At 40.6% G+C, this 16,627-nt stretch overlaps 1 protein-coding gene across 1 annotated transcript; it reads left to right on the top strand.

Moving 5' to 3' along the window:
* Window positions 1-468: 468 nt before the first annotated feature.
* SLC45A2 (solute carrier family 45 member 2) lies at window positions 469-15,289 on the top strand. The gene is made up of 7 exons (XM_009483985.1): window positions 469-907; window positions 1,998-2,174; window positions 5,459-5,784; window positions 9,487-9,630; window positions 10,913-11,036; window positions 12,004-12,209; window positions 15,065-15,289. Exons 1-7 carry the CDS (start codon window positions 469-471, stop codon window positions 15,287-15,289), a joined length of 1,641 nt encoding a protein of 546 aa, XP_009482260.1.
* The last annotated feature ends 1,338 nt before the right edge of the window (window positions 15,290-16,627 follow it).

The raw sequence follows: 16,627 nt of genomic DNA, 5'->3' as shown, positions 1-16,627 counted from the left end.
GCACTGAAATCCTTTTCTGGATATATATTATAGATTCTTTTCCCCTGTTTGATCAACAGGAAATCAGCACTCTGTTGCTCATGTTCTTTGCTGAACGGAAAGATGAGGGCTCTAGTTTCTTGGAACCACCACTGTCTTACAGCAACAAGAGGAACAGCTTTGTGTCATGCTAGTCCTGCGCCTCGCCCATGTGATGTATGTTCCCGTTATATGTGTGTTTCGTGCTTAAACAGTAGTTCTTTAGTTGTGGATAGTTGGGAGCTTTGCAGACACCCAAAAGCTCAGATCTCCTAATGTTAACACACGCTTCCCCGCCCCCTTCCTTTCATAACTTGTGATCGCAGACCCATGAAAGTATGTGAGTCCCTCCCCCAGCACAGACTGATCCCACCCGGCATATGATCTGGGCTCCATGTCAGCCAGGGCAGGCAGCACCGACTTGCCGGAGTGCTGTGTGTAGCCAGAGGGATGACCTTAACGAAAGCGAGCTTCCACAGGGCTCTTCCACCCCCTTCTGAGGAGGTCAGGGCCAACATGGACAGCACCAGAGAGAAGGAGGAGGCTCTGCTGCACTCTGTGACGAGAACTGGAGCGATGGTGCCAAAGAAGCGTCCGGTGGGAAGGCTGGTCATGCACAGCATGGCGATGTTCGGCCGGGAGTTCTGCTACGCCGTGGAGGCCGCCTTTGTCACGCCGGTCCTGCTCAGCGTTGGGCTGCCCAAGCACCTCTACAGCCTGGTGTGGCTCATCAGCCCTGTCCTGGGCTTCATGCTGCAGCCCGTGGCAGGTTCAGCCAGCGATCACTGCACCTGTAGCTGGGGCAGGAGGCGGCCTTACATTCTGGGTCTGGGCATCATAATGCTGTTAGGCATGGCTTTGTACCTCAATGGGGACGTGATGATGTCAGGTGAGTGAGGGGCATACGCTGTGCTGACAGACAAAATTCATCCTAGCCTTTCGAATCAGAAAGAAAAGCGGGGTTCCTTTTTTTCCCTGGTAAAATGGACTGTGAAATTGGGTATCGTGTTACTCAGCTGCATTGAAGGAGCTGGGGAACGCTGAAATCTTCACGTGTTCAATCCTAATGCTGCATGTTATGCACTCTGTATGTAGCGTTCTGTAGTTTCTGCATGTGATTACAGTATGTTGTATGTTGGTGTGGTTGCCTGATCAGTTCATGCAAGTAAAGCACTGCTTAGGCCCAGAGAAGTTTTTGCAAACTGAAATCTACCTTGTTAAGTTAAACGATCAATATTGTTTGTGTGAGGTAATACACATCCAAACTAAGTATCTGTTAATCCCTATTTTAGATGGATTAGCATTCAAAATACATATCTTTAATTATTGCAGCACTGGCTTGACTCAGGACTGTGTTACGCTGGTGAATAATAGAAATCCATAACTCTTTGGAAACGGTGTTGCACCGGGAATATGCAAAATAAATAGGAGTGACATCCCTAGATGCTGTTATATTTCAGCTTGAGATGTAACTTCTGAAAGTCTTGATGCAACATTGTTGCTGTCATTATGACTTGGCAGAGGGGGGATGTGTCTGTTTTTACGGATTGATTTATTCTCCCTTCTTGGGTATCATTGGTGTTGAATATACTTGTATTCATTTGCCCAAAAATGGATGTTAGAGTCAACTCTTGAGTATCTAAAACAATGGAAGGGTGGGACAAATAGAATAAAACGAAAACGTACTACAAAATGCATATGTGTTAGGCTACCAGAGCATGCCACGGAGGTGTGAAGGAGTAGATTAAGGCTAGCGATGCTCTTGATTGTGGAGCTCGGAGTACCCTGAGCTTGTGCTGGTTCAAGCTCAGTGCTACACAGACTCAGTTACCCTGCTTCTCTGATGTGATTCTGCTATCACTGCTCTCTCTTGCGTAACTAAGCATTGTTTAGATTTGGAGGTATCAGAAAAGAGAAAATGTGGTTTTGCAGAACATGGCAGTGTTGCTGTCAGAATGAGCGTGCTTTTCTTTTTGTAGCTTTCATCGGTGAGAGAGACAATCAGCGGACGTGGGCAATAGTCATTACCATGCTGGGAGTAGTGCTTTTTGATTTTGCAGCTGATTTTATTGATGGCCCCATCAAAGCATATTTATTTGATGTCTGCTCTCATCAGGATAAAGAGAAGGGTCTGCATTACCACGCCCTCTTTACAGGTACTCAGATCCCTTCCTTTCCTCCCTATGTCTCGAAGGAGGAGAAGGTAATTGCATGGATTTTATTCTTACTGTGTTTCTAATCTTGAATGAACTGATCATCTGATTCTGCACTTCAGTCACGAGTCTTTTGTTGCTGGGTTTTCACTACTCCAGAGAACAGCAACTTGTGATTGCTGCTACAGGAATTCTGCTGCAGAAGGCTGCAGGCACAAATATTTACAGCAACATATAGCCATGATTTAAGTAAGAGGAATTAATTATTCTTGAAAGTGAAGTAGTGTTTATTCAGCTTGTTCTGACTTTTTTCAAGTTTTTGGTGAAGCAAAAATCAGGGGATGAAACTTGTTTCTTTGCCATAGCACGCAAAAATAACATTTTTGACTCAGCATGTGACATAGAGCAAGAGTTGCACAAACCAGTATAGTTGATTTCTATACAGAAGGAAACGTGTACTGCATGAGCCCTGTGTGGAGAAAATGCACAGGGAAGATACATAAGACTGTGTACCCATAACATGAATTGGGAGGAGCTTCCAGCCATGTCTGGGAGCAGTCACTGTGAAAGGACTAGACAAAAAGCTAGATGAGAAGTCATGCAATCTGTGCTGATGGAGATTTTTGTGGCTACTGAGCCATACCAAGAGCAGAGGCATGTATATTCAGTGGCAGCTGAGGAGGGAGGTGTAGTAGCTATAGACAACTGGGCCGATTTTGGACATACAAAATAGCTGTGTCCAGGAACATAGATTATAAGCAAACCTTAAAGCCACATGGGAATGAAATCAGTATTATCCATTAGAAACTGACAGATAAAATTTTTAACAATCACTTGTTTGGAGAGAGAGGGAAGTGAGTCTCTACGTATATTATTGCCTCAGCAGAACTCTGGTTGCAATTTTTCCTTGGATGATACTAAAAATGCTTGATTTCCAAATTTGGAGCTACAGATTTAGCTGATTCATTTGTGTACTGAGCTGTGAAAAGGGATGTGGGACACATCACATCAAATAAGACTGGAACAAATTGCATTATTTGGTCCAGTACCCTGTGCCCTGTATAGCAAGATCGTTAGTATCTTAACACTTCCTGGTGGGTAATTACCTGGCCTGTTCTTGAAATCCTCCCTTGATAAATGTTCTGCAGCCTTTCCAAGGCAGTATGTTCTAGCACTTCACTGGCCTTGTTGTTAGATAGTTTTCCCTAAAACCTAATCTTAATATCCATTCCCTACAATTTACATTTATAATTCCTTGTTCTATCCCTATTAGACACAGACAGCAATTCTCCCATTTCTTTTGTAGCTTCTGCTTTGGATATTACTTTGTTTCCCTGTTGTGGTTTAACCCCCGTTGGCAACTAAGCACCACACAGCTGCTTGCTCGCGGTCCTTCCCCCAGTGAGATGGGGGAGACAATCAGAAAAAAAAAAAGTAAAACCTGTGGGTTGAGATAAAGGCAGTTTAATAGGACAACAAATGAAGAGAAAGTGGTAATAATAATAATAATAGTAATGATAAAAGAATATACAAAACAAGTGATGCACAATGCAATTGCTCACCACCTGCTGACCGAGGCCCAGACAGTTCCCAAGCAGCGATCGCTGCTCCCCAGCCAACCCCCCCCAGTTTCTATACTGAGCATGACACCATATGGTATGGAATAGCCCTTTGGCCAGTTTGGGTCAGCTGGCCTGGCTGTGCCCCCTCCCAGCTTCTTGTGCACCTGGCAGAGGATGGGAAGCTGAAAAGTCCTGGACTGGCACTGCTCAGCAACAACTAAAACATCAATGTGTTATCAGCATTATTCTCATCCTAAATCCAAAACACAGCACTATGCAGCTACTAGGAAGAAAATTAACTCTTTCCCAGCCTAAACCAGGACATTCCCCTATTTAGTTCCTTCTTTTTATACTAAACATCTAGATTTTGGTCTCCTGTTTGTCTTCAGTTTAAGGTTTGAACACGAAACTCGATAGCTTTGCAGTTATGAAACTTACGACCACTGAGACAACTGGAAGGAAGAGTGAACATACCCAACATGTAACATTCAGGCTGTATTCCAATATCATGATTGCTTTTTGTCAAAACAGTATGCAAAAATGACCTGAACAATCAAACATTTGCTCTTTGCAAACATTTAGTGTAGGTTTTCTTCAAAAGTTATTAACTGCTTAATTATTTTTCATGAGAACAAGCACGGATGCAGTCCCCTGTGAAATGCAGTAGGACACAGTGAAGGAGGGCCATAACCAGACCCAAGAGGGAGAAAAGTACAGAAATCCCAGAATGAAATCACAGAAAATCCCATGCTTTGTAGGTGGAGCAAATGTAGGTCCTGTTACCTCTGTTACTTTTTGTTAGACAGAATGGTTCTGCCATACATTGTCTTCAGTTGTCCTAAGCAGAAGACTAGAAATACTTCCAAGTCCTTCAGATGGTTCTATCCTGCTTAACTCCCACATCCTGCAGAGCCACCTGGTTAGCAAGGTGTCAGGACTCTACAATGCTGCTTCCCCTACCAGAGCTCTGTACTGTATGTAAAAGCGTGCACTTTCTTGTGCTTCTGAAACTGTGTGGACTAATAACAAAAAGAAGAAATTTTTAAAAAATCAGACTGAACACTAGTTTTATTAACTTCAAGACACAAGGTAGAATTCTCATTGTACCTTTTATTCTAACTTTTCTGAGAAAATCAGTAAAGAGAATTACACATTTGTATCTGATGCTTTTTGGTTTTGTTTCCGAGTGATGAGGTACTTGGATTTTGATAACTACAGAACAATGCTTTTGGTTTTATTTCCCTTTTTTTTAACTTTCACATGGAGACAGTATTTCAGTTTAGATTCAGCTATATAAAATACATTTTACAAAGTCAAAACTATAGATAGTCTCAATATAATTTCTAAAAAGTTTGTTTGTTCTGTGGAGTTTTAAAAAAACCCATAAATTTCAGTAGGATTTTACTTTGTATTACTCACTGTTTCAAAGAAAATAAAGCCTCAAAGAGTCAGGAAAGGAGATGGAGATCCATGTTGACAGCCATGTTCAGGCATTTTTTGGAGACCTCTATCCACCAGAGCTGAGGAGATTTTTTTAAAGAGATATTTTCATAACTACTCATATATGTGATTAGTTCAGTATTCCTTTTTTTTGTGATTAATATCTGGAGAGTGATTATTCAGTAATTTCTAGAGGGGATCACATGTTGAGGGTATTGTGTACTGTTTATTTATTTCATAAATGCCAGTGGATCTTTTTTTTTTCCTTTTTTCCCACCCCCATAGGTTTGGGAGGAGCCCTGGGTTACCTGACAGGTGCTATGGATTGGGGTCAAACTGTACTACAATATTCCTTGGCATCGGAATTCCAAGTGATTTTCTTCTTAACAGCCTTGGTTTTCCTAATCTGCCTTACTGTACATCTGCACAGTATTCCTGAAGTCCCACTCAGATATGAAAATGAAGAGACAAAGTTCTTGTTGGAAGTGACTGGATCCTATAAATATAGGTCCATAGAGGAGGAAATCAAGAACGGTTACTTAAAATCAACATGTACTGAAATAAAGGCTGCAGCTAAACCAGAGAACTGTGCTGTTATGTCACGTACGGAGGTAAGTGCAGAGATCATTTTGTAACCCATATTGTTCCATCCTTGGTGACCCTTTAATTACCTAATGCTCACTATTTGGAATGGACACACACAGAAAAAGAATCCTCCACTAGGATACAGGGTCAGTAGAAAGCCTGCTTGCTTTTCTCCTTTTTTATTTATGAAGTATTTCCAGCAAGAGGGACGAGACAGACTAGTCCTGATGCTTTGAACAATTGGCAAGGATGAGGGAGCACCAGGTTCAGGTTTCTGCTGTGTGTCAGTCTCCTGATATCCTCCTCACGTGGATTTTGTCAACAGGATATACTTTGTCCTTTACTGTCCTGATGTTAATAATTTACATCCATTACAATTACAATAATTAACATCCACTACTGATGTTAATACTGTCCCTGACAGAATTAACATCACATTGCAGACAAGGACTACAGACCATTAATCTTTGATATAAATCTGTAACTCCCGCTGAAGTCCACCCACTTACATACATAGTACATATGAAGTGTTTGTTCTCTGGTCTGGTAAACATTCCAGTTATGCTGCTGGTCAACATATCATTGAGGATTTATTGACAGTACTGATGTGTTTAAAATTGCTACTCCTACAGCAATGCTACCTTGTTTCTGGAGTTTTAATTTTATTTTGAAGTGAGGTTGTAGCTGTGTCTTTGGCAGAACTTTTGCATGGGAGAGAATAGTGCATACTTTCAAATCATCACTGTTATTTTGTTTCTGCTGCATTTTTATGAGAGATTGCTTCAATCTAAGTTAACTAGGAAAAGGTGAATCTACCTGAAAAATATCTGGAGAGCACATTTCTAGAATTGCTTGGGAACAGATAATAGTTTTTACTGTTCTGTTGATGACTTTCAGTGCTAGGAATCCTCACTGCACTCTCATGGTACCCTAGGTAAGCAAAGGCTAATGTATATGTTTGGCTCCTAGTATAACAATAATAACTATTTATCATTTGTATTATAATAGCACTTGGTATCTCTAACCCAAAGAAAAATATTATTATACCAGATACAACACAAAGGTAGAATAGAAGATGAACACTGTCTGATGACAATGCCAGACAAACAGAGACAGCAAAGCAACAGTTTGTTGGGAGAATATGGCTAGCACACTGCGACGCTGTCCCTGTTTCCCCACTGTAGGCCAACATGAGCAGCCAGCATTCTTCACCAGCACTGTTCACTCTGAGCATCCTCTAAATTGTCAGAGATACTGAGTGTCATCCACTGCTTGGCCTATGTGGGCTCTAAAGAAACGAAGGTAAATGAAGAAGAGAGAGCAGATGCAGTGAAAGCAAGGGAACAGACTATGGACTTGGGTAGCCTCTACCTTGCCAAGAACTAATTCCACTGAATCAGTAACATCTGACACCCGAGGTAAAGCTCTGGTGTCCACTTTGGGCAAGCTTGTGCCATTGCCCTCCTCTATATATTTTGAGCTGGATAGCCTGCCAGAGGCTCACAGTGCTTTGATCTGTCTCATGTTTCTTTGATGTGCCTGGGCATGTATAAATTCTAGACACTCACTGCCTTAATGATCTGTCTCTTGTGGCATATGTTTTCTGAGTTCATTTATTACTGTAATTGCTTCCTTGAAGAAATGGTTTGGCTTCCTGTTTTTCTGTGTCTCTTTTTTTTTGCTGCAGGCATCATGGCCCTATATCTTTTAAATGAAGGACTGTGCTCTCACATGCTAATAGCTACCATGATTATTAATGCAATTTGACCTATTACAGTATGAACAGACTTCCAAAGTGATTTGTCTTTTGTTCTTTAGTTTGGTGCCAAATTACTCAGGATCTACTGCCACAAAACCCAAGTCATACTGATTCCTCTGTATCCTTATGAATCATCTTAGGCCTTGAGTTGTAGTGATTTTATAGAGAAAATTATGGGATACTGTGAGCTTTTGAAGGATAAGGCACTTAAATGGAGCCAAACTTCAGCACGTTGTTTAAATTAGTGTGGGATTTGTGTATTGGTGCATATTGAATATGTGTGTTAAACATTTCACTTTCCATTTCCATTATCTAAAATATCTAAATAGAAAGCAATCATTTCTATCTAGCTGTCAAGTTATTGTTTGCAATTACAGCAGTGTCCTTTGTAGTTGCCTAACCTTATGTTAAGACTTTGATTGGAAAGGCTGTTTTAAAGAACTGTGTGGAAGAGTTGAACAAATTAAATAAGCCTATTCAAATGATAATAATTATCCTTGAAATAACACTAATGAGTCATTGTGGATTTTTTTTTGGTTGTTTTTTTATAACTGTAGAAGAATAGAAAGCTTACCCTGTTTAAAAGAGACAGTGATGCCAAGAGACATTCCAAGGGATTTGGACAATATGCAGTTCAAGGTGAAAGTCAGCAACTTGAATTTTGGCATTCCTATGAGGATTAAAAACTTCCCACTGGAGCAAAGTATTTTCCAACTTTGTATGTGGTGATTATTCATAGAGCAGCTTGCAGCATAACCTAGTTCAAAGGAAAGCAGAATTGTGAGAAGTAAGTAGAACATTGAAGGAAGGAAAAAATGTCATTATCTTACAGCAAATTGAAGACAAAATTCAGCTTTCCAATAATGAACATAACTTTTACAGTTCTTCCACATTTCATGACCATACAGCTTCCCTTGCCATCTCTCCCAACACTGTTGCTCCAAACGTCACTAGAGAAAATTGGAAGTGTTTCATCATACACAGATAGTATCTTTTTTTCTTTAAAAGCAAAGAACCATGCAGGAGCTTTAAAGAAGTAAGAATTGTGTGTTGCAAATGCCTGACATCAAGCATATCTACAGTACTAAAAAAAATTCAAGTGATAACAAGTGCTCTGATGAATGTGGCTGGAAAAGAAACAGAGACAGATTTTTTGGGCACAGGGCTCAGACAAGGAGGAGGGACATAAGGTGGGGCACTGAAGGTGGTGAGAAATTTTGTTTTTCCTGATCAGTAAGATTCCTTAACCAGCACCAGCTTTTGAAATGAGTTCTTTCTCCATGAGATGAGGTGTTCAGGTGCTGGAGCTCACATTCTCTGGGTGCTAGGTTTCTGAGTGGTGCTGCTTCTCCTGTGATATATCACAGTCTTTCCTGCTTTGTGAAGGGGAGGACAGTACATAGTGGAAATCTCATGATACACCAGATGAGATGAAGTTTTCTAGGGAATTTAGCACAACAGTAGGGAATGGCAATAAGGTCTCAGAAGTGCTGTATTCCACAACTGATATATTTTAATTCTCAGAAAGTATTTTGAGTTTAATTTTTTTCCATGGCAACTTTAAATTTTCAGTAAAGCTGATTGTCTCCATAAAGAAATTATTTTTGTTTCTGGTTTTGGGTTTTTTTTGAAACTCCACTGAATCTGTTTTGGCAGAAAATTTTGACTTGGTTCTAGAAGTAAATAATCCTACTGATTATAACAGCAAGAAATGTTGCATCCTTACTGATAAGTCCCAGCTCTCCCACAGTCTCTGTGAATCTATCAGATTACTTTATTAGGCAATGGGTCTACAAATCAAATACATATTGAGGGACATTCAGTACCCAAGCAACCCTTCCTAGCAAAAAATAAAAAACTTTGGAAGTTTAGCAATGAAAAGGTGCTGAGGCCTTCTTCATTTGCTCTCAGCTATTTTATTAGCCTTCAGGGCAATAATACAGTGTTATTGTTAAATACTTGCTTTTAGGATCAAAGGCGGATGACCCTTAAATCACTCTTGAAGACTCTTTTAAGCATGCCATCCCACTATCGCTACCTGTGTGTGAGCCACCTCTTTGGATGGATGGCTTTCCTGTCCAACATGCTCTTCTTCACGGATTTCATGGGACAGGTAAAAGCATAAAATCCTCTCACTTCTCTTTCGTCATAGCATCTCCTCCTCTGCCAAAAAGAAATGAGACAATGTTACGATCCTGAAGAAATGACAGTGGTGGCAGAGGCAGTTGTATCCGGATGGCTCAACAAGAGTTTTGTAAAACAGCTAATTGATCTCAGGCCCTCGTTCTGAGCCAGTCTGTTGGATCTTTGGGGAAAACCTTTTAGTATTTGTAATGCTATTTGTGTCTATTTAACTGTTCCAAATTAAGCTCTTGGAACTGTTCCAAACACATCCATTCTCTGCTTTGGCTTTGGAGCCACTCTGAGATGGGCAGGTTTCCTAGCTCATGTAATGCTGACACTGCTTGGGTGCAGCTGGTCTTATCTTGGTGCATGGGCACTGTGGGCGCAAAGCCCTTCACCTGCACTGCAGCCTCCCTGGCCTCAGGCTCTGCAGCTTTTTGCACACAGTGAGCTACCTGGTAGCTGAGAGCTCTTGTCTCCTTGAATTTGGCTCTCCCTGCCATACCTGTTTAAGCCTTTCCCTGAGTCCCTTCTGCCAGCAATTATTTGCCTTCATGATACCCAGTGCTCCCTTTTCGACACCATTTCCAGGCAGTAAGACTGTATGTCCTTGCCAGTGATTCTTGCCTATACGATCCTGTCTGCCTCCTTTCTTCCAGGGTACAAATATGCTCCTGATACAAATACTCTCATTGCCACTTCCTTTTTTCTGTGGTTTCCATACAGTATTCCCATTTTCTTGCCTTTTTCTTGGTCTCTGTAGGTGAGAGGGAGGGGTTTTTTTTCCTGCAGTGTATATGAACAACTGAAAGAAAAAGTTTTGCTTGCCTAGACAAGGAACTGAATAAGACAATTACTGGGTGGAAAAATTAGTCTGTTGGGGTAAGCCTGAAAGAGAAAACAAAAAAATTAATCATGGATTAGGGAAAGAAATGCTAAGGCAAGAAGGCAGAAGTGGAGGGAGAAGGAGAGTGGGAAATAAGACACCCAAAGGAAAAAGAGCAAACAAGGCAGTGTAGAGTGGACAGTCCAGGAAAAGGCAGAGAGTAATAAATGAGGAGGAGCCTGGAATGTGATAATCTGGGGGAAATGAGCAGGAAACCTGGAGAACTATGAAGGGATGGTTAGGGCACTGCTGAACAGATTTCTTGGTTGCTAATTATCTCCCCTACCAGGGATGAGACCCTGTCTCAGGTACCCTGTTCCTGTAAGAAGGAGATATATACATGCAGTCCATCCTTGCCTTCTGTGATCTTTGTGGTCTTTTTCAGGTTGTATACCAGGGTAGTCCTTATGCACCTCATAACTCCACGCTTTACCTCACCTACAAAAGAGGAGTAGAGGTGGGATGCTGGGGGCTGTGCATCAATGCAATTTCTTCATCAGTCTATTCTTGTAAGTACCCAGGAATGTACTCCAACACTGTGTTTTGGAAGTGTTTAAACTGTTTGCTATTTGCCATAGTTTAAAAAATAAAGAGATGCAAAATTAACTGGATTTTTCCCACATTGAAACTTCAGGAAATGTTACATTCTCAGCATTGTTAGAAACTCATATGATAACACGACAGTTCCTGACCACATGATGAGGGGTCACTTCGGGAGTGAGGCACTGTTCTGCATTATGAACTGACCCTGAACACTGAAAATCATCCTGAAGCTAAATGCCAGACTAAAATGGATGCTATGGGCATCATTCTGAGATGCTCTTTCACCTAGCAGTGCTGTAGCTGTAGGCTCTCAAAGGTCCCTCTGATGGCCTCTTCCCATCTGCATTCTACATAAAATAACTTTTTCACAATGCAGTAGAAGTTATGGCCAGAAGTATGAACCCTGGTCTCCAAAGTTATGTCTAAATATGCTAGCAGAGTTCCCCAGGTACTTTTCACTATAGCTCTTACCAAGGATTAGAAAAACTACTTGCGATCTGAAAACTCAAATGAGTAGCATTTTGGGGGCTGAAAGGAGCATTTAAAAGAGGTTTGAGGGAAATCTTTTCCCCTTTGGAGCTTAACTACAGGCATTTCTGTAGCGCCTTTCTCAGATCAGACAGAGATTGATGCCAAATGTTCGCATTATAATCAAACAGTGGAAATGTCTGAGGTTGTCAATGAGGGCAGTTCTTCCAGAATGATTGTTAACTACTTGTTCTGTAGTTGGCTATGCCAGAATAAGATTATCCCCAGAGAGAGCAAGTATTCTTTGGCAAGTTTATACCTACAATAATTTGAGGCAACTTGCAAAATCAGTGAGATTATCTCCTTCATTGCATTTTACAAAATAAAACCCCTTAAAGGAACTCCCTGATGAAATGTGACCTGTTTTGGTTTAGTCTTATCAGCATTTTCACTTCCTTTTCACAGACCTGCAGACAATGCTTCTGCCATGCATAGGATTAAAGGGACTTTATTTCATTGGATACCTACTTTTTGGATTGGGTACTGGATTAATTGGCTTGTTTCCCAATGTCTATTCCACTCTGGCTCTGTGTTCCCTCTTTGGTGTCATGTCCAGCACACTGTACACAGTGCCATTCCACCTCATTGCAGAGTATCACAGGGAAGAAGAGGTGAGTTCAATGTCTAAGGAAGAGTAAGTTTATATCTGTCTCGGTCTGTTTAGTCTATTTTGGGAGAAATCTGGGTAGAACTGGTGAGCAGCATTTAATTTTAATTTCAAACTATCTATGATGACATGTGTTATGAGTAGGATGTTTCTGACAGAGGGAGTTAAGGTCCCAGCTCCAAACTCTCCAAACAGTCCTGCAGTGAGACAAATAATTGTTTATCATCACAACTGAAACAAAGCCAATCACAGTACGTGTTCAGGCAGTAAGCAGATAACTGGGCTCCACTTTGTGTTGCTTTCAAACGCTACCTTCCTTATATCCTTTTTTCCAGCTGTATTAGCTGAGAACTTGACTTCTGAGTTCTTAAGGTTAATAACCACACTGTAAAGGCTGGCAGAATTTTTAGTTAACTGCAAAGTGTTTCAAAAACTGTTGGCTAATGAAGACATGAAATTCAAGTACAAACAGTTTTATATAGTTCAGTATTAAATTATATACCACATTCTCATTATCACTCTAAAGGTCTGGGGTTGGTTTTTGGTCCTCCACAGCATGAAATCCTGTTTCCAAGGAAAATCTGGAAAAGCTTGCATTCCTTATATCATGTTACTGGGCACAGCAGGATCTTCATGTCTTGTAAAGTGTTGAGCTCTTTAATGGAAAAGTTCTCTCAAGTCTCTTAAGTTAGTGAGGGAGCTGGAAACAAGAAGGATTAAGGACAGTTGGGAAGACTTAGGAAAAGTGCTCATTATATCTGGCGATATTTGAAGAAATCAATAAAGGAAACGTTGAACTGTTGGAAAAAAAAAATAGGAACATAGTTTAGACAAGCACAGGGCTAGATCAAGTCCTTGAGAACATGTCCCACTGTTCTGTACAACTTTTAAGCATCACCATCTAAATGATGAATACAAGAAAACTCTTAATTACTCTATTGACTCCGAGGAGGATGTCTCTATGTGGTTAAATATTTCATAGATCTGATTCCTAATTTTTCAGTTAGTTACTCTGTTCTTTCCAACAGAGAATGATCATGATGAAGAGTTTTAGAAAGATATAACAAAGGACAGGGAATGAACCTGGTTTAGGGTGAGATCACAATCCTAATGTTGGGACAGCCAATTCAGAGAGAGGGAATAAAGGCAAAACTGTAGTCTAGCTCTAATTCAGAGCTGTTCCAAGACAGAAGTGAAATAAAATGTGATGAAGTGTGCAGGGACTTTATATTTAATAGGCTGAAATATTCAAATGTTACTCGTAAGACAACTGATTGTTTCTTGTTTGGAGTATAGTATTTGCTATGCCAGATGTTAAATGATATATAATTCTGTGTTAGATCTGATATTAACACAATTAGGTTTATCTCAAATCTTCTATAATGTACAAGATAGAAAAAAATAAAGAGGAAACATCAAGTGTGAGATTGCATTCATTTACACATTCATATCATTGTGGTTAGAACTACTAGCACATAGGAACACTGGGCATAGCCCAGCAAAATAGATATAATTCCAAAAACATTGTGTCTAAAATTGGAAATACTTCAGGTGAAGGGACTGTATTATTCCAGAACAAAAAGCAGATATTTTTCTCACTATGCATTCTACAAAAATCATGTCCTGGGTTTTATAATGCTGCCATTTTCAACTCCTGTTCTGTGCTGCTGTTTCCTAGGATCCAAATTGAATTTTGTTTACTGGATTAGGAGGAGACTGTTTGTCTCCACTACTTTTGAGTTTGTGTGGTAACAGCTCAAAGGCAATGTAATAGGTCTTGCAAAAAGCAAAAAGCATCTTAATGGCTGAGAGTGTTTAGATACCAGAAGACAGCAGCACAGCTAGCCTACAGCATCGAAGCCTCTTGTTTGTTACAATACAACCTTCTCCATTCAACAGCCTATGCAAGAAGAACAATAAATATATAAACTATCACCTAATTTCCGAACAAAGCAGAATGGATCCTCCTTGGAGGGAATCACAGAACTGCTGAAGTTAGAAGGGACCTCCAGAATCATGTAGTCCAAACGCCCAGCTCAAGCAGGGCCACCTGGAGCAGGTTGCCCAGGGTCATGTGCGGTCTGGTTTGAATATTTCCAAGTATGGAGACTCCACAACCCCTCTGGTCAACCTGTTCCAGTGATCAACCACCCTCACAGGGTACTTATATACAAGATGCTTGTATATAATAAATGAAGCCTTTTGCTCTGCTATGTATATTGTAGCAGATATACAGATAATCAGTAGCTAATAATGGTCTTCAGTAGTATAGAAGTGTCTTAGCCTGGACATTCGTTTTCAGATTTCCCCACCCCAGCAATAAAAGCATTGCACTTAGATTTTAGTACTGAACTCCTTTATGTATTTTGAGGCATAACTTCAGAGCACAATGCTGCATTTTAATGAATTATGATCAGTATGTGTGTGGGACATAGTATGACTCAAAATCGCTTTGAGGCTCTCCTTCAACCATGAGAGTTGGAGCTAAATTATCCATGACGGGGTGTCCTGTACTGTGAAATGTCAGTTTGCCAGAGCTCAAATAGACCTGAACTTGAAGGAAATGGCTAATTTTTCTGATCAAGTCTCAATTCTTTCCTTGAGAGAATGGATAGAGGGAAAAATTGCAGATGGGAGAAACAGGACAATTTGGAGGGAGCTTGGAAAACTCATTATCATTTGTAAAACCTCTGTTTGAATTCCATAACCTGTGTGGGACAGGCAGAAAAAATGGAAGGGAAGCAGAGAGCTATTGGCCTGTCTTGCTGCATGTGGGGGTCATGACAGTGCATTGGCTGCGAGCTGCAAGTTATCAGCGTTGTCTCATTTCCCTGGGTTTTGTGTTGTGCTTATTTGCAGAGCCTGAAGCTGCAGGATGAGGAACAAACTGGAGAGCATGGGCGAGGGAAGGGCATTGACTGTGCTGCTCTCACCTGCATGATCCAGCTGGCCCAGATCATTCTTGGTGTGGGCCTGGGGTTCTTGGTTAGTGTTGCTGGCAGTGCGGTCACTGTGATGTCGGCATCTACGGTGGCACTGATCGGCTGCTGCTTTGTTGCTTTTTGTGTTCGATATGTGGAGTAGGACTGTGTGAAGCAATTGGAAGAAATGTCCCCAGGGGAGTGCTTTCCTTCTGCGTCAGTAGCACTGGTGCTGTTGCCATGCTGATAACTGCTGGCATGTCCTCATCTCTTACCTCCTTGGAGCGGTTGCAGTTCCAGAGCTTTACGAAATGGAGACTTGCCTAATGCCTCAGATTGAAAGCTTCTGTATTTTGACTGCTTCATTACTTCATTCCTGCTGCCCTCAGTGTATTAACATGATATTACACATGATGGTGTGTATGCCCATGGTCATTGCAAAACTCCTCATTACCAGTTTGTGGAAGTTAATAGATCAAGTATGTGGTAAATTGAAGAAGTAATAAAAATGGACAGAGTTAGGAAGAAAGTTGTTATTTATCTTGTTTTTCAAGTATCTTAAGTTTGGGGCTATTCCCTCTGGTAGTCAAAAGCTGCAGGAGGATCAAACAGGTGTCAGAGGCCACGCAGGCTGCAATTGTGTTATAATTAGCAGTACTGTTTAATGGGATCAGTTAATTCCCAGCTACTGTCAAAAGCAGTTTTGGGTGTGAAAGACGATTGGAATATAAAAAAGATTGAAACCTGTTGTTTAAAAGCATAACTGTGAAGTAATTATTTTATACTGGATCCTGCTGCTTCTGTAGAAATGTACAGATGAAATGAAAGTACTGACTGAGCTTGTCATGCAAGTCTGCCTAAGGCTGCTGTGGAAATCCATGTGTAGGCACCTAAACAATCCACCTATGGGAAACAGCTGCCATTTCTTCCTTCCTAAAAAACTAGCCTCTTGATTTTGATACTGTAATAGAAAAAATAAACTTGGCCAAAATAAGAATTTTATGAATGGTTGTAAGCCACTTAAATCTTGACAATGGATATGACAGTATTTACCTTAAAGTAGCATGTCTGTTTTCTCTATTTTCCTTCATGCATCTAGCTTTGAGTGAAATGATGTTTGCTCTTTACAGAATATTGTAAATAAATTCAGTTTTGCAAAGCACTATCAGAAATTATTGTATAGTAAATACTTAAGTCCAGTTAGTTGTATTTAATTGCATATGAAGCTTCATTCTTATTTTTATAATGTTGCCGGAGTTTTGAAAAGCCTGTGTTTGTGAAAGTGATATGCTGTATTTATTCTGTTTCCTCTGTCCTGACAACTATCATCTCCATTTGCTATGTTATATGCTATGCCACATGAAGCCATCTGCTAATGCAGTATTGTTAATGAACAGTGATACAGAGAGACTGTTGTCAGGTATGGTGTTTGGGGGGTTTTTTTGAGTGTTGCACATGTATAATCAACACTGTTCAGTCAAGTGCACTGTTGAGCTGATCA

Source organism: Pelecanus crispus, chromosome Z, assembly GCF_030463565.1.
Source record: "Pelecanus crispus isolate bPelCri1 chromosome Z, bPelCri1.pri, whole genome shotgun sequence".
In the NCBI taxonomy this organism is placed as follows: domain Eukaryota; kingdom Metazoa; phylum Chordata; class Aves; order Pelecaniformes; family Pelecanidae; genus Pelecanus; species Pelecanus crispus.
Note: the sequence above shows the minus strand (reverse complement) of the source record. Positions and strands in the feature narration are given on the sequence as shown.

Coding starts and splice junctions, on each gene's coding strand:
- SLC45A2 (XM_009483985.1), top strand. CDS start 469: ATGACCTTAACGAAAGCGAGCTTCCACAGGGCTCTTCCACCCCCTTCT. Junction 2,175..5,458: donor TTACCACGCCCTCTTTACAG/GTACTCAGATCC, acceptor CCACCCCCATAG/GTTTGGGAGGAGCCCTGGGT. Junction 5,785..9,486: donor CTGTTATGTCACGTACGGAG/GTAAGTGCAGAG, acceptor ACTTGCTTTTAG/GATCAAAGGCGGATGACCCT.